This window comes from Agelaius phoeniceus, chromosome 6 (assembly GCF_051311805.1).
Source record: "Agelaius phoeniceus isolate bAgePho1 chromosome 6, bAgePho1.hap1, whole genome shotgun sequence".
Taxonomy (NCBI): Eukaryota; Metazoa; Chordata; class Aves; order Passeriformes; family Icteridae; genus Agelaius; species Agelaius phoeniceus.
The window spans coordinates 37,087,981-37,112,446 of record NC_135270.1 but is presented as its reverse complement, the minus strand read 5'-3'; the positions used below and the strand labels follow the sequence as shown (position 1 = coordinate 37,112,446).

Below are 24,466 nucleotides of genomic sequence, written 5' to 3'. Positions count from 1 at the left end.
TTTTCCTAATGCAGAATTGGAGAGGAATATCCACCATCCTGCCCACTCCTGTGCCTGACGTGCTTCAGACAAACACCTGTGCCCAGGTTCATGCAACTCTGCTCCAGTCCCAACATCATCTTGTTTTGATAAACATGTTGCTGTGTGAAAGCCCTGTGGATTACTCTGAGACACAACACTCTTTGCTCCTTAGACACTGGTTTCTGAGTGGTGTTTATGTGACCAGTGTGTGCTTTCACACAGAATATGCTTATTCAGTATCAGGTTGTGTGTAGGGTTCGGCTGGAGGCTAAGAAGAAGGAGGCAGATAACTGTTCTAGAAAGGTAAGTGGAAGTAAGCTGAGATTGCCAACTGCCCCGACTGACAGAGTAGTGTGCAGTGTGAATCAGCATGCTGGATGCCTGGGAATGCAACTCACCGTGGCTGCAGTTTCCTGCTCAAGAAGGGAGACTTCATTCAGTACCTACCTAGTCCTGAGAACTTGCATGTCTTTTATTACTCATCTTCTGTAAGAGTTTTAATCTTGATGCATAGATAGCATATACAAGAGAAAAAAAAAAATACACTGGTGTGCCAAAATGGACAAGATTTTGTGTAATTTATGAAGCCAACATGACAAAAGAGCATTAAACTTCTGATTTTAATTATCTTTTATTAATATTATAATATTTAAGTGCTAAATAATTCCAGTTACAACTTGCAGAGTATGCAGAAATACTTAATACATCTGTACTTTTCTTTTTGTGTCCGTGACTTGAATGGCAAAGGGAGGGAAACCAACTTTTTGATGAAGGATGAATATAGTCTAAAAGTAGGCATAAAAGTCACAGAACTATTATTAACAGTAAATTTGTATGAAAATAAATCAAGTTGGTGCTTAAGGGAAGGACTGAAACTCAGTCTGAGTTTGTATTTCTGTGTATTTTGTCTTCTAGGTCTGGCATGATACTACATAATTCAAAGGGACACCTAGTCAGTCATGGTAAGTTTCCATTTTTCATCCTCAAAATGTTTTATAATTACTGACCATTCTAGGAAGAGTTCTGCTGGGTCAGTGAAGCTGCATCTCAATGCATCCACGTGTTTAGCTGTATCTTTCCCATAGGGTACACAGAGTATAAAAGAAATGAAAATAATTTTCCAATTAATTTCAATGTTGCATGAGTCAGTCTTGCAACAGCAGAAGACTCCTCTGGGCACATTCTTAATGCTTTTGCCATCTTTTGTAAAACTGAGTCACTCTTGCATCTTCCTAGCCTTCTGCCACTTTGTCAAGCACAAACAGAGGGGCGAGAATTCTGTTCCGGTTTGTTTCCACAATGCAACCATTTAGCACCATTTCATCCAAAATGATGTGCACTCTGTCCAAATTGAACATGATCTAGAAACATTTCAAGTTAAGTGTATTTTGAACAAGGTGAAGATAATTCAGAAAAAATCTCAGGCTCCTAAGTCTTCAATAAAACTTAACAAAAATCAGTACTTCTTAATTTATTCTAGTTTATTTACCATTATTTTAATAAAGCTAAGGAAACAGTTCAACTGATGCTTTTTTCTGATCACGGAGTGGTCAGAATTAGACAAGTTGAAGCCCCAGCAGTATCCTGTCCTGGAATATAGCACTAATACATAGTTGCAAAAAACAGGTGAACTTACACTTAGATGTAGGTGGTTAATTTTACTGTCTGCCTGACATGTATTGTCTAGATATGAAATGTTATCAAGGGGTCACAACCTTCTATGTGAAGATGCAAAAATTCTACATTCCTCCAAGGAAGGTAATTAGCAAGTTCTTAAGCACTAGATTGCCAAAATTTCCTTGCCCTGAATAACTAACAGTATTTGATCTGCTTGGACATAGCTTAATTAGGAGTATGCTGATAGATAAAGTTGAGTCGTTGATCTAGCAGTAAATCTCATAAAGAAGAGGAAAAGTAAATAAATAAATAAGCACATTGGTCCATAAGCACATCTGCCTTTCCCTAACTTTATCTAACAGCATCTGTCTCAAAAAAAAAAAAAAAAAACAAAACAAAAAAAAAACAAACAAAAAAAACCAACCAAAACAAACAACCAAAAAAAACAAAAAAAAACCCAAAAAAACGATGACATGCCTTCCAGGGGTATGAAGTGGTGGGCAGTCATGACACATGAGTGCATACATGCAGACAGGAGTGTCCAGCACATCCACTGAACAACTGCCAAGGGTTATGCCGTGAAAAAAATACTGGGATGTTGCCATTTATCTCCAGAACCTGAAATGGAAATGGGCACAGCAAAGCAGCCTGCTGGCTGCATCTGTTATGCCTCACTGACATACATACACAGAGCATGAATAACCCTTTATCTGCCTTGCTCTCCACCTGTTGCTGCTCTTTACATGTGTTCTATGCTGCTTTGCTAAGTGCAACAGGTCTGCATTGCCTTCATTTTGTACCTTCTAAACCTTGCCCATGTATTGAGGACTGCTGCAGTGGAGCTAGCAAGACTTTGTACAGTAACTGCTAAATACATCTCTCAATACTTCCCCCCCCCCCCCCCCCCCCTTTGAAGAGTCTCTTGAGTGTCTTCTCTCCCATTCTGCTATTTATGACACTGTGAATTGAACTCAAAAGAGACAGCCTGGCTTTGTTCTAGTGTTTCTAGTTATGTTAGTGGTTTTCCCTGCTAATCAGTGGAGTAGCAAGAATCATGTTTTTGAAATCATCAAGAATTTCCTCTGCTCTCTGTGCTAAATATCAGTCTTATTTTTTGAACACAACTCAGGCATTGAAGAAGACTGCTCTGTCTCCTGGCTGCCAGTGGCTCAGACTTTGGCAGTCAGCCATACTGCTCTGCCCAAGAGCTGGAGCAGCGTGAGTACTGAACTGCAAATGACAACAGCTCGGGAGCCAGGTATCTATGTATTTGTTCCTCCTTGCTGCGAATGCTCTGGGCTGAACTTGGTGCTACTACTTGGTGTGTTTGTGCAGAAGGGGAAGCAATTGTAGCACTGCTCCAGCAGAAAGTGTTCTGCTTGACCAAGAGCACAGCATGTCTGTGTAGTAGCACAATTCAGGTCCCCAGATAACTTTTCTACTAATTACTGCTAGGTGAGAAACTATAGCTGTCAGCAGGGTCTTGGGGATGGCCATGGTTCATTGGCTTCCAATTTGCTGACCTAAACTTAACTACCTAATTTAATTCTAAATAATTTTTTAAATACCAAACTTCTTCCTGAATCTGACCATAGGGCCTGCATTGTTTCTAAAAATCGTGTCTTTTGATACTGAGGAGCAGTGCTGTCCTTACAACTTCAAACAGTCATGATTTCTGTGGTACCAAAGACAGGTGGTAGCTTTACTTGGCTTGGTAGTTTAAAGATTGAAGCCAAATTTCTTGCTGTGATAAACTTACTGAGTAAATCAGCCTTTACAGAAATATTTTAATCTGAGAAATTAGGATTTCTTTATTACAGTAATGTGAGAATTTCTAGAAAAACAGCTGTTTTGCTGCTTAGTTGACCTCTGACACTGCTCTGCACTGGGCTACAGGATCTGTTAAGGAAATTAGATAACATTCCATTCAGTTTCTGTTAGTGAGAAAGCCAACTCCTCCTGGCTTTTAATTTTTACACTCTACCACTAATTCACACTGCCCCAGTTCCCATGGCAGAGCCCAGACATTCCTCTAACAGTTCCAAAAGTCTAAAACCCAGACAACTTAATCAACCAGGATCAGTGACGATGCAGCAACCTGCCACCCCCATCTTATTTTTCTGCATCATCCCATTTAAGAAAACATTTAAATCACATTTTAAATGACATTTTGTCATCGCTGTTTATTCCCCTGCTGTATTTCCAGAAAAGCCAATACCATGTCAAAGGAAAACTGTACCCATGCAAAGAATCTTGGAGCTGGTTCACTCAGACCCAAAGTAGTTCAAGGAGATTACAATTTCCCTGCAGGCCTTTCCAGGTTATTTCCAAATGGGCTTACTCCATTGCAGAAAAGTGGGATGACTTCTGTCCATCTCTAATATGGTAGTCTCACAGTCATCATTCCAGAAATAGTAATTTCATCTGCAGTTTGAATGGGGATACTAATACCATTCTGGAAAGATCTATCGACTTGATTTTGGAAGGTCCCAAAGCATTTAGCTTCTACCCTCAACTTAACATTCCACCTCTCTTCACCACAGTGTTCTTGGCAAACAATTGGATTGTACAGGGAGCAACTCTTTCTTTTCCCCTTCCTGTGAGTTTCACCTATGCTTTATGGTTACACCTTGCCCAACACAGCTCAGCCATTCATGTCTGAATGCCATGCCCAGGGAGGCATATGTATTTGATCCTTAGCAAGGCTCATCCTCCCCACCTGTTAACTTGTTTGGCAAGTGACCCCAAATTTCAGGGTTTAAAGCCCTGAAGTCATAATCCACACCCAACTGAAAGCAGCCAAGCAAACCAGTTTGAGCAGCTGGCAACAGGAAAAAGCTGTATTTGGTGTTTGCACTGCCATGTGCTCCACCCAGAGCTGTCATTTAAGGTGCTGCTTCCAGTAAGAATCCTGGCTACCCACAAAAAGAGCACTAAGAGACTTTCACTAGATCCAGGCAGAGGAGAACAGGACTTTTTTAAAACAAGAATGCAGAGGAAAACGTGTTAATCTCTACATGCCAGCCTGGGCCAAGGTGAGTCCCCTCGGCTTTGGCTTCTCAGTTTCTGGCAATGCTGCAGCAAGCTGCATACCAAGCAGTAGAAGTAAATGGTACCTACACGACTGGCATTTTAAATGTTACACTGACTTTTGGTAACTTAGAGCTCCCCTTCTCAAAGACATTAATGGTACTTTCTATTATCTCTTTTATGGCAAATGCATACTAAGAGGAAGTACATGTGACACAAGGATTGTGTATATTGACAGTTGAGCAGGGAAGAGGGGAACGAAAGAAGGGGAAAAGGCACAGCTAGGACTTACATGTAATAAATAACTTCTTCCTATGGAGGCATTTTAAGAGACCTCAGGGTTTTCCAGACAAGTAATTTAAGGGTGTGTCCACACTTAAGGGATGATGATGTGCACCTTGTGATCCCAGACCACACCCAGGAGCACAAACAAAGCTTTCTAGATAACAGTATAGGTACATATGGGGCAGATGGTTTGCTACTGAATATACAGCACTACAAACCCTTGATTTCCATAACGTACATTCATCTTCAACTAGAGGTTATTTGGAGTTGCTTCTTTATTTAATGTAGACTCACACATTCTGACTTATCTTTGCCAATGTTCACTTTCAATAACTTTTAACCTTTCTAATGGCAGGCATGTTTAAGGCACTGAAACCCATTAAATGCTTTCTTGACTATTTCTTCCTCAAATGACTACACTGATATTAAACAGGAGACAAAGGTGCCTTCAATTCTGTGAAATTCTAGAACAGCTAAGCTAATTTTAAGCTAGTCTTATAGGTTTCCATTTTACCCACTTATGTTACGTGCAAACTGACGTGCATCCTTATAAATTCAGAGAATGAATTCATCATTCAGTTTTCACACTCCTTAAATGCACTGTATTCTCAGTGTTATCCCACAGGGAACTGAAGACTAGTTGATTCACATGAAGTGTTGCCTGTATCAAAGCTTCTTATCTGTCCTAGGAGGAGCAGCAGCAGCTAGTTGCAATAGAATGTAATGGCTTTTTTGGATCAAAACAACATTTTTCAGATGCTTAGTCCTAGAGCACTCTGTCACCCCCTCCCTTCCCACAAGGGGAGCATAAGTATATATTTCTCTAGAAGTTAATAATGTGTTCAACTGCTTTCACCAGTTCAGGCAATAGAAAAGTTACCTTTCGTAATTTTAGAAACTCATACTTACCAGTGTTTTGTTGCTTATAAAGCTGCTGTCCTAACACGTGTTTTTATGGTCTCTTTTGTCGTCATCATAGCAAGAAAGTAGTTCCTACCCCACCCAAGCTGGAGTTTTAGTGCTTCAGAAAACCCTGCCCACTTATTTTATAGACAAAGTGTGGTTTATCAAGTGTTATTAACACATTAGGGCATAACATCCCAAGGACAATTTCAGTACTTGTTCATTCAGCTGGCCCAACAACACTGCTTACTGGTATTAAAAACAATCCAATGTCATTCCAGCCTAGGTACTTTTAAGTGTGCAACTGACTCTCAAAATGAAAAGGGACATCATATAATGGCTAAGTGGTTCACAATTCACACATGAAAGCTTCTATAAAAAGCTGGCTGCTCTCAAGTACTTAACCAATAGGTAATCTGTGTTCATTTTTGCAGAATACATGAGAAAACGGTGCAATTGTTCATGCATTGTTTAGCATCATACCTGCCTACGTCATACACACCAACAGGATGTGTAAATCTTGTTGGGAAGGATTCAGACCTGACCCAGTCCCTGCCTTGTGCCCAAGGCACCCTTCCTGACATCTGGCTCTAGACAGACCATGACATGAGCTACAGTGTGGATGCCCTGGATGAATTCAGGTGTGGACCTAAATTAAAGCTGGAGTTCTGCCCCTGCTGGAACTGCATTGCCAGGAATACTGGGGTAATGCACTATGTCTGAGAGCTGCAAGAACCAGTGCACATGCTGCAGGCTTGGTGTGGGCTCCAGGGACATCTCAAATGTGTAATAAGCTCAGCCTTTGGATTTAACTGGGCTTTTTTCTGTGCATGGCTAAATAGCCTTAGTAATTATGGTCTATTTTAAATGGGTTTTGAGTTCATGTAATTTCCTTCTATTTTTTTCATGTTAGTAAACACTACTGGCAATATAAAATAGCCACTATCACATTTAAAATAAACTTCCTATGGATCTGTACACAAAAATAATAGCAGGGAGTCAGGAAATTATGAGTCTCCTGCAAGATATTCTGTAAACAAAGACTCTGTAAATAGTACTTGGTGTTCACTGTTGCAGACCTCAGAAGACACCTTCTCCAGCAGATATTTTGCATCCAAGCTAACTGCACTGAGCACAAGAGTTAGTGTGAGACCATTTGGCAAAGGCAATGGTTTAATCACAGGTGAGGATATTTTCTTTCACATTATGAAAGGCAAGTTGATGGTTTATTTCTTGCACTGCAATAATAGCTAAAGGCACTTGCCCAGATTGTTCTTCTGGGTCAGCTATTCAAGCTGTTGTCAAAAATAAACACAGTTCTGAACAATCCACTTCATCTTAGTTACACCTCTGTAACTTACATTTAATAAGGGAGGGTATCTCATCTGGACTATTTTAGGCAGCTTTTCAACTTAAGAATTAAGCTCTTCCTAAGTGGGAGAATTATTTTGTACATATATAGAAGTGAAATGTTTTATTGTAAAGTTGTTCCTGAAATGTATATCAAAAAAGTGCACTTCTGAATGCTAAAGCTACATACTTTGTGCATATGTCATATATGTTAAGGAGAGACATATCAGACATGAGCTTTTCCAGTATTTTTCTACTATGACCAAGTAAGTTAGAAATACACACTCCTATTTTCTAAATATTTATATTCATATCATCATGCAGATGAGACCCATGTAGATGAATTTCTGCAGGAATCATTCAGACATGATATTGCACCTGTTTCCAACATTAGTGTTAGCATATAACGCAACAACTTCTCCAAACAGTGCAGACTAAGGACAGGGTGCCATCCACAGGGATCTGGACAAGCTCCAGGAGTGGGACCATGGGAACCTCATGAGGTTTAACAAGACCCAGTGTTGGTGCTGCAGCCTGCCCAGAAGGACTTGGGGGTGCTGGTGGGTGAGAGGCTGCACATGAGGCAGCCCTGGGCACTGCCAGCCCAGAGAGCCAAACGTGTCCTGGGCTGCATCCAGAGCAGCGTGGGCAGCAGGGCCAGGGAGGGGATTCTGCCCCTCTGCTCTGCTCTGCTGAGAGCCCACCTGCAGGGCTGCATCAGCTCTGGCTGCCAGCACGGGAAGGACATGGAGCTGCTGGAGTGACTCCGGAGGAGGGCCACCAAGATGATTAGAAGGGTGGAACATCTCTCCTATGAGGAAAGACTGAGAGAATTGGGATTATTCAGCCTAGAAACGAGATTTAGGAGTGACTTAATTGGGGCATTCCAGTATCTGAAGAGGAGCCTTACAAGAAAGCTAGAGAGGGATGTTTTACCAGGGCACGTAATGACAGGACAAGGGGGAAATGGCTCCAAGCTGAAAGAGAGCAGATGTAGATTAGATATCAAGAAAAAAATCTTTACTGTGAAGGTGGTGAGGGACTACCCCAGGTTTCCCAGAGAAGTTGTAGATGTCTCATCCCTGGAGGTGTTCAAGACCCAGGGTGGATGGAGCTCTGAGCAACCTGGTCTAATGGAAAGTGTCCCTTCCCATGGCAAAGGGGTTGGAACTAGATGACCTTTCAAGTCTCTTGCAGCCCAAACTATTCCATGATATGTAGCAGCTTTCTCAGCTATTAAATGGGCTAGTGTGGGAGTAGCTCAAAGGTGTAGAGCTCTTGGTAGGAAATTGCTGAGCAGAGGCAGCAGAATTCAGAATAGTCAGTATACCAAATGACTCCGATAATCAGGCAACTGTATGATCAAAGCACACTATATGGAAACATAGGGGATTCTTTTATGTGTAATTACTAAATAGGTCAGGTCAGTCTCTAATTTGGCAAAGCTCATATACATGAACACATAGTTCAGGATTAGAACTAACTGAATACAAAAATTGTATTTCTACAATCGCTCACACACCTGAAGACACTCCCTTCACACTGGAGTATCATCATTGCACTTTCATAGTATCAGTGAATTTAAGGGGGTTTTACTAACACCACAGCATTTTCTAAATTTCAGGAAGGAAATGTGGATAATATGTGTGAATGTATGTACAAACATACATGCATACACATATATATGTATGTATGTGTGCGCGTGTATATATACAGTCAGCAAATGAGGCAGTTACAGCATGTAGCAAGCTTTAAAATATTTTCAAAAGTGAAATTAATTATTTCCTGTTGGTTTTTGTTTTGTTTTTTCCTTTTTCAGTAAAGAAGTAAGAACAAGAAAAATTACAGATTTTTTCTATGTTCTTCATAAGTGGTAATTCATAAATAAACTAAATTACTTGACAGTACTTAATTGCAAGATGGCAACTGTATTTCAGGTGTGTAACTGAAACTCTTTCTACCAGCAGATCTGCATTTAACCAACAACAAATATAAGCATAAGAACTGCTGGAGTAGAGTCAACACACAGTGCAATTGGAAAAACTGAGAAGGAAGACTGTGCTACATTCTCCTGGTTTAATTTTTCCAGTATTGTGCTTTATTTACTTGCTATTTGTGTTTAATTGTTCAGGACTGTATTTTAGTATTTGTATTTGGGTTAGTTTTAAATCATATTTTAATTAATACCCTGCAAAACATAAGCATGAAAATACAGCAGTGTAAGGGTAGGAGTGGGAAAAGAAATTAACACCTGGTTTCCTAAATATTCTCCTCCCACGTTTTTCCCTCCTTCCAAACATACACAGTAAAACTCATATCAAACTGCAAACATAATCTTACAAATAGTGCTGCTATTTGGCTCAAGACACAGCTGTGACATTCAGTTGTTATTACAGTAATTTCAATATCTATTTTATTGTAACTCAAAGTGAAACCTTAAACTACTGAAGCCTGAAAGTTCCCCATGAATTTAACTTTTCATGTACTTAGCTCTCTCAAAGCAAGCTCTCTGTGTCTTACTTTAAATGGAACCAGGCTTATTTTAATGATGGAGGATTTAAATAGGTGAACATCACCTATGCTTTCAGAAAGGTGCCAAAATGGTGCTACTTACTCCAAGTGCAAAACTGGTGAACATCGCATTGACTTGAGTGACAGTCAGTGCTATGAAGACAGTATGAACTGGAACATACACCAGAAAGTGATAACAAATGGATTTCTGATACTGAAAAGGATACATCTAATTCACTCTGCAAGGAAAAGAGATAGACAGCCATTGGTTATATTTTGATCTCTTATCTGAGATGATCTCATCTCATAATCATTAAACATAACACATCCCTTCAAAGGATAAAGGAAGTCTTCAAAACAATGACAGAAAATTTTATAGTGATTCAGATTTCTGTTCTGGACTGGACAATGACAAGTTCTTTCTTGCATCGCTGCTTTGCTTTACATGTGTTATCTGTCTATGGAATCAAAGCTAATGTTTTACTGACCTCAGTAAAACATTAGCTTTGATTACATAGACAGATAACACGTGTTATCTGAGGTCACCTACAAGTAACAATTTGAATATAGGCAGTGCCATCTGAGTGAGTGGGTGGAAAACCAGCAGCTCTAATCATGGCAGTTCCAGCCCTATATTCTTCCTCCTTCTGCAAAACCAGGACGTTAATGCCAAGTTTACACAGTTAAAATGGTTGCTGCAGATAATTTCAACAGCAAAATCGAGACACTGTATATTCCCATGGCTGTGGTAGTGGCTGCATATATTAGGAAAGGCAAGGCAACTCCAAGCTTTGGACTCTTAGCACTTCTATGTATTCTCCAGCCCCAGCAACACAATTCTTCATATAGTCATCATTTCCCTTCTATTTTTGGGTTTATCCCAAGCAGTATTACTCACTTAACCAAAATGTCTGAGTTAGAAGCCCTCATGGTCTCTCTGCAGTCAGCAGCAGAGACGGGGACCTTCCCCAGTTGACTCGGCACACTTGAGGCATGACTCACTTTCTCGAGATACTCATCGGTCTCCACTGCCAGTAAAGGGAGCTTAGGATGACCAAATTTCTAACTTAGGTGCCTCAGTGAAATACCTAAACTTAGAAAGAATTAATCACAGCCTTAGCACTTAAGATCTTGCCAAGTTGGGTGGAGATTCCCCTGTCTCTAAAAGAGGGAATCTTTACCTGCTACCGAGAGAATTGAGTTTGATAATGTGGTTTTCATTCATGGTATAAACCTGGTTTTAAGGCAGAGTAAAGCTGGTAAGGTTTTACTGGTAAAATTGCTACTACTACTGTGGTCTAAAGATGATCTAAACTGGACTAGTTCTACTCTACAGGCCTCTGCTGAGTGACTCTGCCATTCTTCAATTAGAAGTTTTTAATCCATCATAGAAATTACATTTTAAGGGCCTGATCAGTTTAAGTTTTCTCAGCAGTAAAAAGTTGTTGGAGACATTGGAATTCTGACCAGTATGCAAAATTTTTCTTGGACAGCCATATAAAAGTGAAGGGGACTCAGAATTACATCTCACAAGCCACTTTGAAAGCTTTCCCCCTAATTCCATTAATGTTTGTTCTCATATTTGAATTCAAGCTCTGTAAACTCCATTAGATAAAAATTGAGTATGGGAGAATGTTTAAAGCTCTCAAGTCTAAAAATAATAGATGACAAAATGTCCTTTTAGAGTGGGACACATGTTCTCTCCTTTCCCAGAGTTCTGTCTCCATTGCCATCATCATAATTTGGGATTCTGCTAAAATGCTGCAAATCCTAAATAGTAATTTGTAAAAGTACAGACTTATATTTTCTTGCTCTGTGGTTACTGCCAGAAACCCCAGCTAGAATTACAGCCCTTGTCTTTGTGCTCTGCCATTTATTGTGTTATATGATATTAAAACCAGAACCATCAAATGGCATGAGATTTCTTTTAGCACCCCCCTTTTAGGTTCCTCTGTGTCAAACCCAAAACGCTATGGAAAATAAAAAAAAAACCCTCTGGTATGATGAACTCAGCAAATTTCCAACAGCTATCAGTGGTTGGGTTATATGTGTGGTCAAAGGATTATATATACTACATTTATATGTACAAGAACTACATCTATTTTTGCTCTGCTTTAATTGAATAACATTTGAGAGGTGGTTGGCGACTATTAACTCAATCAGACAAATAAGACTAAATTTTATTGTGCATTCCTGTGCTGCTGAGATCTAATCCCATTCCTAGTTATCACTGCTTAGGCTGGGACTACAGTCAGCAATTTTAAGAGAAATTCTGAGGTCAGTGCAGTCAGAGAATGATATACTTAGTGCCAGCAGTTTCCATGGCTGGGGCAATGTCAGTTGAGATAACAGCGTAAAAGATTTGCCAAGCATCTAAACAGTGAAGGGAGCAGGTGACTTTGTTAAGCATGTCCTTGAATTCACAGAGGGAGCTCTGCCATGCCTGCTACAGTACTAGAACTGGCAAAGCAGTTATAGAACCTGCATACTGATATTTTGTATGTACAGTAACCAGTGTAGTACCGTCAAGTACCTGACTACAGAGGAAACTATCCAGTCCTCTTGTCTGAGAGGGATATCCAACACATTTCAGCAGAGGATAACTGAAACTGTGCCAAAGTATGATTCCAGTCAATTTTTTTTGTAACAAGATTATTACAAACCCTATATTAAATAGAAAATGTTCCAACCAGAATTACAAAGCTGTATTTTCAAACTTTGTAAAACAAGCAAGCAAAAAAATTTCACCACCAAAAGGAAGAGTGTCATTTTAAATGGAGCCATGTCTGATGTTGAATCCTTAACAAAATTACTATCTCTATAATAGTTGTTTTATCAGATATCCACTGTTGCTTGACAACAATATGGGGAGTACAAGTACAGACTGGTTTTTGAGGTTTCTTTTGCTCCATTCCTCTGATCTTGTTCAGTGAGAGTGATGTCAGTTCCCTGCTTCATGCTTACACCATCTTAATAATGAATGAAGTTCATTTGGGGAATGTAATACTATAAAGTGCATAAGAACTGCAACGTAAACCCCCTTTATTTCTTTAAAACATATAAAATGCCTATGGCTAATTTAAGAGTATATGACCCAAAGAAACCCCATAAAAAACCCATAAACCCATGCTTTTCTAACAGAAATATTTCTGGTATTCCTTGTCTGATAATTTATAACCCATGTATACTTCTACTTCTCTGAAAAAATCAGCTCATACTGCCTTTCCCTACAGTGATAATATTTATCAAAATTCTAAAATATTAAATATTTTTCTCCCTTGATTTATTCTCTGAAATGACACTTCCACCAAGTTTTGAAAGAGAAAAAATGTTTTGTAACAGATTCAGTGTATCACTCACCACTCTGCTGAAGTATTTGTCCAAAACTTCCACAAAATTATGAATTAGTTCATATACTGCCATCTCATTCTGAAATTAAAACCAACTGAATATTAAATCAACATCTACAAAATGTAATAGTATTCTTTGTGTTAATTCAGTTTGTGGTGAATGAAAAGCCATTAGACAATAGAGCAAGCCCTCTGCTCAGGCCATGTAGTCACCCAGCTGAGGTGCTGAGAGCTGGGCACCCCTGGGCAGTGCTCAGGGCAGGAGCTCTGGGCTGGCCACACAGAGCAGCTCTGAACACCCAATGGATTCTCTCACTGGGTGCTGCCATCCCCCTGCAGCCCTTGTCCCACCCCCTCCCAGCTCAGCTCTATGGACACACACAGTTAACTAGGTTAAGCTTACCCATGCTGAAGTCACACCAGCCAGCTGTAGCACAGAGCCAGCCTCTGCTGGGCAATTTCTGTAGCAAAGCCAAAATAATTTGTCCCAAATTGCCTGCCATGATAACCTTGACTTGAAGATACTGTGGTAGGCAGCAGCTACCTTCCACACCACCCTGTTAAGGTCTCCAACAGTAAATGCTGAATTAATTTCTGAGAATTTCTGAATTAATTTTTGAGTCATCAGTGCAAACACTAAGACTCCCAGGTGCAACCTGAACATATGAAATAGCAGTACTTGTCAGGTTTCAGATACCTTTTTTTTTAATTTCCCTGTTTGAAAAGTAAAATAAATTGACATCTTTATAGCTGACAGTACAGGAACTTTTTCTTTAGGACATTAAAAAGAGAGAATTTTTTTACATTGACTTTTTGAAATTCTCTAATTGCTATTGAAAAATTCCATACTGGATGAAGACTTGAGTTCTAGGCTGTGATAATCACTATAAATGTTAATTGTAAGAGAGTATATCATTTCTTACCTCTGTCTGGTCGATGCCAACAACTATGAAAAGGGCTGCATACTGTCGGTACACCAGCTTGAAGTCCTTATACTCAACAAAAGAGCACTAGGCAGAAGTAAAATGAGTCAAATATAGCAGCTGCCATTTAAGCATACAACAGTATAAAGCACATTGCTCAAAGGACCTGAGCTTTCAGGTTCTTAAGACCCACAGCGAACATGGATTTGCCAAGATTCATCGATTTTAACTTGAAAGAAATTTAGTACGGTAACTGTTACACCACACTTTTCATCTGCTGACAAAAAACATGCCACCACTTTTTAAATGGAGAAACTGAAACATGCAGAACTGAAGTTACTTGTTTGGTGTTATAAAGGCACCCAGTACTTTCCCACAATTTTCATTTGCAAGCCCTTTCAAAAAGAGACTTAAAGGTAATTTTCCTATTTCAAAAAAGTATCGATATTTTAATGTAAAAATTAAAAATACTAGACTTCCAGACCCAGTGGGGAATTAACATGTTTCCCAACGGGAGGGAGCCAGGAGATGGCGCCGTTTCACGCCGCTGGAGGAGCTGCCGCCGCCTTTTCTCTCCGTGTCATTTCGCTCGGTGCCCGAAATGGCAGCGGCAGCGCCGGCAGCTCCTCCTGCGCTGGAGCTGCGCTCGGAAATGCCCCGGCAGGAGCAGCACGAAGACGTTCCTTTCGTTAGCCACTATCAAAGCTGCGAACTAAGCGACTTGTAAGAACTGCTATTTTGATTGAGGTTTCCTAGAATGAAGTATGTGAGGAGTGCTGTGCAAGAACACACAACATTAAGGAAAAGTAAAGAAGCTAACTTCAGAACAGAAACCAATAAACTTCATTCACTGTCCAAGTCCCACACTTCTTCTCTAATTCAAGTCAATGTGCCAAAGTTCGGTGCTTTTCTTAAAGAACCACTGATTTAATTAAAGAGAGCAATGAAAATCTCAACTTTCATCCAAAAAATTTTTCAACTTCTATGTTTTCTGACTTTCTTGCAGAACACGTAAACACTTCTTTTAAATAAAGAAGTCTAATACAGAGGCCTAAAAATTTGTGTTTCCAAACTCTCCTGTGCTTTAGATAATGTTTTCATAATTTGGGATCCTCTCCCCTAAGTTTAAACTTGGAGCTGTCAGTACTCTGCCCTCTACCTTCTGGCAAAACTGTAATATCTCAGTAAAACCAGCAATAACACTGATAAAAATGAGTTTTTCATGACTTCTGAGCTTCTTCAAACAAAGAAGAGGAATTTTCATGACAGTGATACACACGAGTCCAAAATCTCTGAAAGCCTCAGAAAAACATATGTATTCAATACAGAATAACAGTTCAAGTGACTGAACCCACAATCTAGAAACTCAATCTTTTATATCGTGGGTACAAATGAGATAATAACCTGTGATAGACACTGATAGGTTTCAGAATTATCAACAGGAAAGGTGTGAGATGCAGATAAAATAAAACCTACAAAACCTACCTCGTCCTTTGAACGAGAGAGACAGTTCTTGATTACTTCAGCTTCCAGCACTGTCCGTTTATTAATTTCTACATGCTCATAATACCTGGACAGTCTTGTTTGACCTTGTTTGTTAACCATAAGAAAAAATTTTATCATTTCTTTTTTGTTGATTTTAGTGGTAGATTTCAATTTTGGATGCAGGAATCAGGAGAAGTATTTCTGGGAGTAGGGAAAAAAAAAAGAGTAGTAATACACAGGAATAAAGACTTTCTAAAAGCTATCCACCCCAGCTATGCATATACTTATGATGGAGTTTCTTGCCAAAACATACAATATTGAAAAAAAAAATCTCAAATCTTTTGCACACATCCCATGGAAAAACTCCCTTTTTTCCCCACACAACTATTCACAAACTATCTACTAAATAACAGCTTTCCCATTAGAAATTTTCACATTTCAATCAAATTAATTTTTATAGGATTTGGGAAATTGGAGGAGTAAACAATTACTTCTTCATAACCATAAATCTACTCATCATTTTCTTCCTGCATGCTAACTGGTTTGCAAACATCAGAAATTTGCCCAGTACCAAACCACACTAATGCAGTTCCTAAGAGCAAAATTTGCCCATAAGCACTTTTTCCCCTCCCCAACTTGTATTTAACAATTACATTCATACCATTGACACATCAAATTGAATGGAGAGATGACAAAGGGAAATGCATGGGCCACAACATATGGTCATTTCTTTAATACAGAATGAGAAACTCCTAAATATTTGGGTATCTGCAGTATCAATATATATCTTGAGCTATTATATAGCTCCTGGATATATATATATATATATCCAGGAGCTATTGAAATCCATCTTCTCCTGTCTGATTTCCCACCCTGATGCAAAAGGTAAATTCTGCACTTAATGAAAACTAAGTGTGGATCTTCAATAGCTGAAGAGAAATTGGTTCACATTAATTATTCAAAAGAGCTTTATCTCAATATAAATAAATATTGATCCACCCAACACCACTGAAATATAGCTTTAAAATATACCACATGCAACATACAATGAAAAAGAGCATTAAAAAGAGCACAGCATATGTCAGAATCTGCTTGCTAAACAACTGACATCTCTGATGTTTTGAAAAGCATGAAAATAGAGTAAGCTGCAGATGTAATTTTTTGAAATAGAAGATCTGGGTTATTTTCTTTAATGCCTGAGAACAGTCACTGTAATGTTTTCCATCTGACTTTCTATTTGCATCCCAGATTTATTGGCCCAAATAATCTTGAGGTTTGTGCACTGGAAATAAAACAACTACTGCAAAAATTATTCCTTTTTTTCCACTTCTGAAGAGTTGGTCCTTACCTGGTGCACCTTAGGTCGCACAACTTCTGTGACAAAGTTTAAACAGAAAAAAACTATCAGGAATCCACAATCTATATACAGTGTAGCTCTTTCAGTAAAAACAGTGTATCTTAATGTAGAAAAACAACAGGAGAAAAAATACAAGGCAAACTCCATAGGTGCTGCATCATATTACTAGCAACTTGAATAAACTGGCTATACACCACCCATGGGTGACAAATCTTTCATGACAGTGATGCAACAAGTCCCAATGTATTGTGTTCACCTTAATTAGTGCTTACTTATGATTCACAGTGGTCACTGTTTTCTGAAAAGCCACCTCTTTTGCCATCACTTGGATCTCAAGAAAATGACCTTTTTTTTCTCAGTGTACTGTGGTTTACTCTATTTACAAAGAAGTCTAGATTTCCATATGTAATTTCAAATGTATTTTTACTTTGAGTTGATATTGAGAATTCATTCTTAGTTGAGTGACCCATAGCTCAGGATCAGTCCTCAAGATAACACAGTCTATTTGGAGTCATGACAGTCTCAGAGCTTTCTCACCTCCTCCAGGCACGTGAAGCCTCTCCAGGATCACACTCCTGCTCTGTCACTCCCTCAGCAGAGTCGTGGATGCTGGTCACTGCTGCTGCCGTGGCGCATGTGGCTTGTGCACTGCACCCAGGGCTTCTGAATCAGCACAGTTTCACTCTGAGAAAGAATGAACCAGGTCATTGAGATAAAAAATGGCCCGGACAGAAATATATGATGGGATCTTCACTGTTGGAGGCAAGTAGACTGACATTGATGACTAAATGGGAGACTACCATCTACTATCTTTGCTGTGTTTAGTATATGGCTCCTTTTTCCCCCCACATTCTATTTTGAAGTTAGAGTTGCAATAAGATGCAACTTTATGCTTTATTTTAAAGCATAAAGTTAAAATACTAAGATGATGTAGTCAGTTTTTGATAAAAACCTTCTAAGAAGGACAAGAATGAACAACTCCTTCCAGCTCAGAACGAAGCCCCCGAGCAAGAGCCAACATCATGACAGAAGGAACCCAAAACTTTAAAGCTGCTTAAGAAGGAGCTGTGGCATGAAAGAGAAACAATCTAAGAAATGCTGCCCATTGTTTTAAGCAAGCTCAGACACAGGAGACCAACTGAAAAAGACGTCTGTCCATGCTAAACAGGTAATAACAGGGGCGTAGACAGCTTTTCTTTTTTCATCTGATTTTTACACTTCATCTTTGTGTTCGGCACTGCTGAAACAAGAATTAATGGTTCTCTGTTTTGATCCAAGCTATTTTAATAATTTAGTCATAAATGCTACCAAGGGCTTGAGAAAAGGAGGACAGGGCGAACAGTACAACTACTCCAGGAGCACTGACAAAGCTGTTGTACTTTGAGTTACTGTTAAGCAATACATAACAGCAAAACATATGACAAATTCATATGTATGATCCTATTGCAGGATTGGCCCCTAATCCTAATTATTCCTTTATTAACCTAATCTTTGTACATGGTTAATCCCTTTCTGATGTTATGACTATTTTATCTGCATGTATCCTTATGAATAGCCTGGATTGTTTTACAGATGAAAATATTAAGACCAGATTGGTTTTTTTAGAATCTGCACAAATGCTCTTATCCAGAATAGATTAAAAAAAGAAAAAAAAACTAACAAGATTGCAACAGAGGTAGAACCATAGTAGCCCTCAAAAGTGTTATCTGTAATATTCATAGGATTGGAAAACATAATCAACAACTTTTGAATCTGTAGGAAAGAGGTCCACTCTTTCTGTAGCCATTTCTGTATTTTCCCACCAGTCTCAAAGATAGGCTTCAAGATTTTAACCAGAAAATTTGTTCCTATAAATGGCAGCACAAGCACACAGTTTTGTGCAGAAAAAGAGAAATAAATTAACAAGTTCAAATAATAACTTTATAAAAATTTACAAAAAAGTATGCAAGCATAGTTGACTTTGAGAATAATGCTAGTGTTAAGAACATCTTAGGGGTTTCCTTTAGAACTAATTCTGAAAAAAACTCACTTGTAGTAGTAAAAGCATCTGCTTGTACAATTTAGACAAAAAGGGAAATGACTGAGTTTTGTTTCTAACAAACAAAATTTATTTCTTCTCTTTTCATCTTGGCTTTCAAATACAGAAAACACATTAAAATTAATTTTGCATATATAGGATGTACAGAAACCAGTGAAGTATAATAAACAAACAAAAAGCATATCTGTGTATGTTGATGGGTAAAGAAACCCCATTCCACCAACTTCTTTGTATTTGAGAAGCTACCTTTTATGATCAATAATCAGTACTCTGCTTAAAAAGCCAGCTATCTTTCCTCTAGTAGAAGTCTTACATGCTTTTCTGAGCATTCTCACGCACATGTCTGCGTGTACCCATGCACACACACACAGATTACGATGCTTTTATGCATGCAGAATCATATAGTTCAAGGGAATTGCTGACAAGATGCAAGCCTTTCATATCTCTGCCATTATTTTGCTCATTTTAGTAATGAAAAGACATTACTATCTGAAGGCTGTTTGTCAGAAATGAATAGGCTCTCTCATTCCAGGTCACTGGACAACTATCTGCATCACAAATGTGCTTGGGAACCAAAGACTGGAAGAGACTACCGAGATCCTGATGGACTGTCAAGTCCAACTCTCTCCATCCCAGTCAGCCATGCATTAGAAATTTGGTCCAGAACAGCCTATGGGATATGCTTCTTTGCATGTCCTACATACCCAATCTACAAAACACCTATGGAACTCTATCACAGAATGAAGATTCCCTATAAACAAAAACTTCAGAAGGTATCGCTTGGGGAAGATGTAACAAGTCTGGAAACTGCAAACTTTCCTTCAAAAGAAATTACCTTTCAGAGTGACTATGTAGCACTCTCCTTTACTTCCCTTACAAAATATCCTGTAAAGATAATTTGGCATGCATGCAGATGACATACAGTTTTTCTACTGAGATTTAAATATAAGCTGTTACAGTGTATTAGATCTCACCCTCATTAAAGTATCTCTTGCAGATAAGTATCTATGAGAGAAAATTCATATCATGATTGGCCTGTGTGACTCACACTGCCAGGCTGATACGGTTCAGGAGCTGCTTCCAGGACATGTCAGCTCTGCAGGCTGCATAACCACATCAGACACCTCGAAGTAACTTGTCCCTGTTTGAGTGACACTCCTTTTCAGATAACAGCTGAGACCTCAGAGAGAGGCAAAGCCTGCAATACCTGTTCTGCAGATAAAAAGATCTTAAGTCTCCCATGAGGCCAAACCAGCTGATTCTACATGCAGTAATATAAAGCATATTTTAAATACAATTTTAATTATTCCTCTGGCATAGATACAAGCACTGAATTTAGTTTGTCACAGATTTCACCAATATTTATACATAATCTGACACATAAATTATAAAAAAAGAAACACAATCTAAGTTTGAATTGTACTTGCAGTACAGCTGCAATTCAAATTAGACATGTGTCTCTCAAACAAAAACCACTCCAGTCAACATCTACAGATTTGGAAGTATTTTAGTTATTTCAGTCTAAGAAAGGTTTGCAACATTCTAGGGCTCTTAGCTAGAATGTAAGAGATAAAATCTCACAAAGAAGAAATGGCATGACTACATATTTTCAGAACTGCTTCACCAAGAATTAAAAATAAATGTTACATAGAACTATAGGCAAATAATGTACTTCTCTGTCCAACTCTAAACAAGTTGACTTTCTGGATGCAGAGATCTAATGGCACTTTATGTGTGGATGAAAGTAGAATCATAGGATATTCTGAGTTAGAAGGGACTGACAAAGATCATTGAGTCCAGCTCCTGGCCCTGCACAGAAAATCCCGAGTCACATCCTGTGCCCAAGAGTATTGTCCAAAAGCTTCCTGAACTCTGTCATTCACCCAGCTTAGCACTGTGACCACTGCCCTGGGGAGCCTGTTCTGGTGCCCAACCACCCTCTGGGTGAAGAACCTTTTCCTGATATCCCACCTAAGCCTCCCCTGGCACAGCTTCAGGCCACTCTCTCAGGTCCCTCAGGACCTGTCACTGGGCACCAGAGAGAAGAGCTCAGTGCCTGCTGCTCCTCTTCCCCTCACAAGGAAATTGTTGACTGCAGTGAGGTGCCCCTCAGTCTCCTCCAGGCTGAACAGACCAAGTGACCTCAGCTGCTCCCAATATGCCTTCCCCTCCATGCCCTTCACCAAATGTAGAATAAAATGGGTTAAACTGGTATTAAAGCATTAATGAAAATTTAAAAGTGGCTAAATGATAGAGGCATGAAGCACAAGGAGGTGTAGCAAAAGTAACAAGTATTTTTAATATTTTGTTTATTGAGCTTCCTATAGATTTATTGCACAAAGCCATGTAGCAAATAAAGACCACATACAGAATCAGAACTCTTGGTCTTCCTACTTTTGTTCTGTCAGTGAACGAGGCTTTAATAAAACTACGTATTATTTTAAATTTACCAGTAAGAGTAATTTTTGTAGTCTAGTTTATTACTGTGCCCATAACAATTCATCAAAAAGATGAAACAAGTATGTCTGCATGGCTTTAAAATAAAAAACTGTGTTCAGTTTCAGGACAGAGATTTTTTAAAAAAGCAACCTTAGTTATCTAGGGAAGTCAAGAGGGGAAGGAAAGAATAAAAATGTTTTCCTTTGCTGTTGTCAAAATGCTGGCTGAATATAGTAACGGAATTAAACTGCAATAATTCCTGTATACTCAGGAATGAGGAATGTCCTGAACAACTGCAGCTAAACAAAAGGTTAAACTAGTTATGAGCTAAGTCTCAGTTTTTAATAATGACTAGGTAACTGTCAGTAGACAATAAAAAGAAATCAGCTGAGGTGGAAAGGAGCTGCACTTAGATTGCCTAATCAGTATGGAATCAGGAAGAATGGACAATGACATTTTAATAGGAAATGATTTAATGGAGAAGAAAGGAAGGACTGGATGAACTAACTGAAGCATCAATACACACCTAAAGAGAGATTGGTAATGAAAGGAAACACCGTACTAAGACAAACAGTGCTTTTTTTCCAGTAATTAACAGAATTCCAGGTCTGTCAAGAATCGACCTTTTTTAGGAAACTATCCATGTAGTGAATGAGTACAGCATGAAAAAATTTTGAAGCGAGGCAAAACCAAAGACCTACCTTACTTAAAATGGGTGACCTATGGATCATTTGAAATAGGATGCGATGATAATTTTAAGTATTACATTTCAGAGTGGTATTTTGCAATCAAGGCAATTTCACCGTATTCAAACTACAGCCTCCAATACTACATTGTTATCACTGATAAAACTGAGCCAGACAAAATAGACCAGTAATTTCTTGCAAAACTATCCTCACGTGGAAGAGTTTTGAATAGCGACCATGGGGCACTCTTCCTCCTCAAGGGGGGAATACATTACACACATCACAACCGAGGTATCACAAAGATGACCAGAGATTAGCCAGCTTCCAGAAACATAGCATAAATTTAATGTATCTATTCTAAACCACCTCCTTGTAGGGCGAACTCAGCGCACCATTAAACCGCGCAGAGTCTCAAAAACTGAAGTGCTGGCCCCGCGCTGCGCTGGCTGCGCGTCGCTTTAGGCCGCAGGCCCCGGCCTGGCCGCATTCCCGCCGACTCTTCCAGGCGTTCGGCACTCCCGAGTGGCGGGGCGAACCGAGCCTCGCCGCCACTTCCGATTGGCACCCGGGGCACAGAGGAACCGCCCGGCCGAGCCCCGCGCCGCTAGCCCCGACACCGACCGGCCCGGGGTCGGCGCAGGCGGGGCCGAGGCCACCCCGCCGCAGGAAGCTCCGGGCCCCGCCGCCAGCCCCGGGCCCGGGCCCGGGCCCGTCCCGCTCCCCCCCGGGCGCGGCGCTCACCTCCCTCCCGCGCAGGCGCGTGGGGCGGCGCAGGCGGCGGCGGAGGCCAGGCCGCGGTTTCCCGGCAGGCGCCGCTCGCTCCCCGCCCGGCCGGGTGGGAGGGTGGGAGGGCCGCGGGGCTGTAATGGCGGCTGGCGGCGGCTCCGCGCTGCGCTGACACCCGGACCCGCTCGGCGCAGCTCCCCCGCCCGGCCCGCCCCCTCCTCCCCGCCCCAGCCAGCGCCGCTCGCCCCCTCCCCGGCCCCTGCTCCTGGCCCCCGCCGCGGGACGAGGAGGAGGGCTCCCCGCAGACAATGGACGAGCACCCAGGAGCCGGAGGAGGCGGTGGGATGGCGGCCGCCCCGAGACCGCAGCAGCCGCCGCCGCAGGCGGGTGGGAACATGAACCTGCAGTCGGGTGGGGGCTGCGTGGGGGTTGGAGCCGGCGGAGGAGGAGGGCAACAGCCGCAGCCCCAGGGCCCCGCGGCCCCGGCCGGTCAGGAGGCGGCGGGCCCCGCCGAGCTGTCCCGGCCCCAGCACTACACCATCCCGGGGATCCTGCACTACATCCAGCACGAGTGGGCTCGCTTCGAGATGGAGAGGGCGCACTGGGAGGTGGAGCGGGCCGAGCTCCAGGTACTGGGGGCCGGGGCGATCTGGGACTGGCCCGGCCGGCTCCGGGGGCCGGGCCGCGCGCGGCGTGCGGGGGCAGCGCTGCCTGGGCGAGCGGGGTCCGCGGGGCCCCCGAGGCCGAGCCGCTCGCCGTGGCCCGGGGCCGGTACCTGGGCGAGGTCCGGCGGGCGGAGCGGCGGTACCGGCGGAGGCCCGAGCCGGGCTCCCTCCCTGGGGCAGCCATTTTGGTTTGTAGCATGGCGCCCGCCCGGCTCCGGAGCGGCCCCGGCCCCGCAGGCCGCTCGCCCGGAGCCGCGGAGCGGGGCCCGCAGCGCGGCCGGGGAAGGGCGGGCGGGCGGCGCTGGGCTGTGACCCTCCTCCCCTCCTCCCCGCCGGCGGGGCGAGCTGCGCTGTGCCTTGACAGCTGCGGTCGGCTCCCGCAGCACAATGACTCCGGGGCTCCTCGGGCCCGTGCGGGTTACCGACAGCAAGAGCCTCCGGGCCTGGGAGGAGGGACTGACGCCTCCCTGCAGCTCAGCGAGCTCTGGCTTTGGAGGGAAAAGAGGGAGTTAGGAGGCGGCCCTGCCTCCCGAGCAAGGGCAGGACGAGGAAAAGGAGTTCAGGAAAATCGTAAGTGGAAGACTTAGCTAGGCATGCAATTAGAGACGGGTCGAATTTGTTCTCTCTTTCTTTCTTTTGGAGATTTCATATCGGAGGAGAGTGAGGAATCGATAAGTTTGCGGTGTGGTCATTTCAGTATACACCAAAATACCAGCTTCATCTAGGGAACGGAAATTGACTAACTTTTCATGATAGAGAGCGAGTGTTGTAGTTGCAATATACATTTCTTGCCACTAATGTTTGCTTTTAGTAATAGGATAATTTTACTAATTATTTTTGCAACTAAAAAAAAATCTTGCATAGACTATTACCAGTTTATGAACAGATTGCGAAATCACTGAATGTGAGGTATCCACACGGGAGCTATTATCTTTTTATAGGACAGAAATGTACATAATAAAAATGTAAAAAAATATTAGCAGACTTCATTGCTTCCAGAAATTTTTTGTGATTTTTGTACTGAGTGAATGTTTATGGTCTTGAAGTAGCATTCCGTCAAATTGCAGTGCAACAGCAGCC

At 41.3% G+C, this 24,466-nt stretch overlaps 2 protein-coding genes and 1 long non-coding RNA gene across 18 annotated transcripts in view; 2 read left to right on the top strand and 1 right to left on the bottom strand.

Moving 5' to 3' along the window:
* Positions 1–633: 633 nt before the first annotated feature.
* Positions 634–23,636, bottom strand: AP4S1 (adaptor related protein complex 4 subunit sigma 1). Of its 11 annotated transcripts, none has more exons than XM_077180411.1 (8): positions 22,388–22,724; positions 19,919–20,082; positions 17,370–17,516; positions 15,476–15,676; positions 13,991–14,077; positions 13,078–13,146; positions 9,821–9,956; positions 634–1,382 (listed from the first exon to the last, which is right to left on the bottom strand). In XM_077180411.1, exons 4-8 carry the CDS (start codon positions 15,611–15,613, stop codon positions 1,342–1,344), a joined length of 471 nt encoding a protein of 156 aa, XP_077036526.1. In that variant the 5' UTR covers positions 15,614–15,676; positions 17,370–17,516; positions 19,919–20,082; positions 22,388–22,724; the 3' UTR covers positions 634–1,341. The 11 variants fall into 11 exon arrangements, with proteins under 11 accessions (XP_077036526.1, XP_077036528.1, XP_077036529.1 ...); XM_077180413.1 differs by lacking the exon at positions 19,919–20,082 and adding an exon at positions 16,824–16,849; XM_077180414.1 differs by lacking the exon at positions 19,919–20,082 and adding an exon at positions 16,824–16,846.
* LOC129121122 (uncharacterized) lies at positions 2,121–10,183 on the top strand. Of its 3 annotated transcripts, none has more exons than XR_013182841.1 (3): positions 2,121–6,561; positions 6,934–7,039; positions 9,026–10,183. It is a non-coding gene; the product is annotated as an uncharacterized LOC129121122 (long non-coding RNA). The 3 variants fall into 3 exon arrangements; XR_013182840.1 differs by having other exon boundaries at positions 2,121–7,039; positions 9,026–9,079; positions 9,174–10,183; XR_013182839.1 differs by having other exon boundaries at positions 2,121–7,039; positions 9,026–9,079; positions 9,171–10,183.
* Positions 23,030–24,466, top strand: part of STRN3 (striatin 3) — a 60,196-nt gene continuing 58,759 nt past the window's right edge. For all 4 annotated transcript variants that reach the window (XM_054634052.2, XM_054634056.2, XM_054634054.2 and 1 more), the window contains exon 1: positions 23,030–23,350. In XM_054634052.2, coding sequence (XP_054490027.1) covers positions 23,030–23,350 — 321 coding nt within the window. The remainder of the gene's footprint in view (positions 23,351–24,466) is intronic.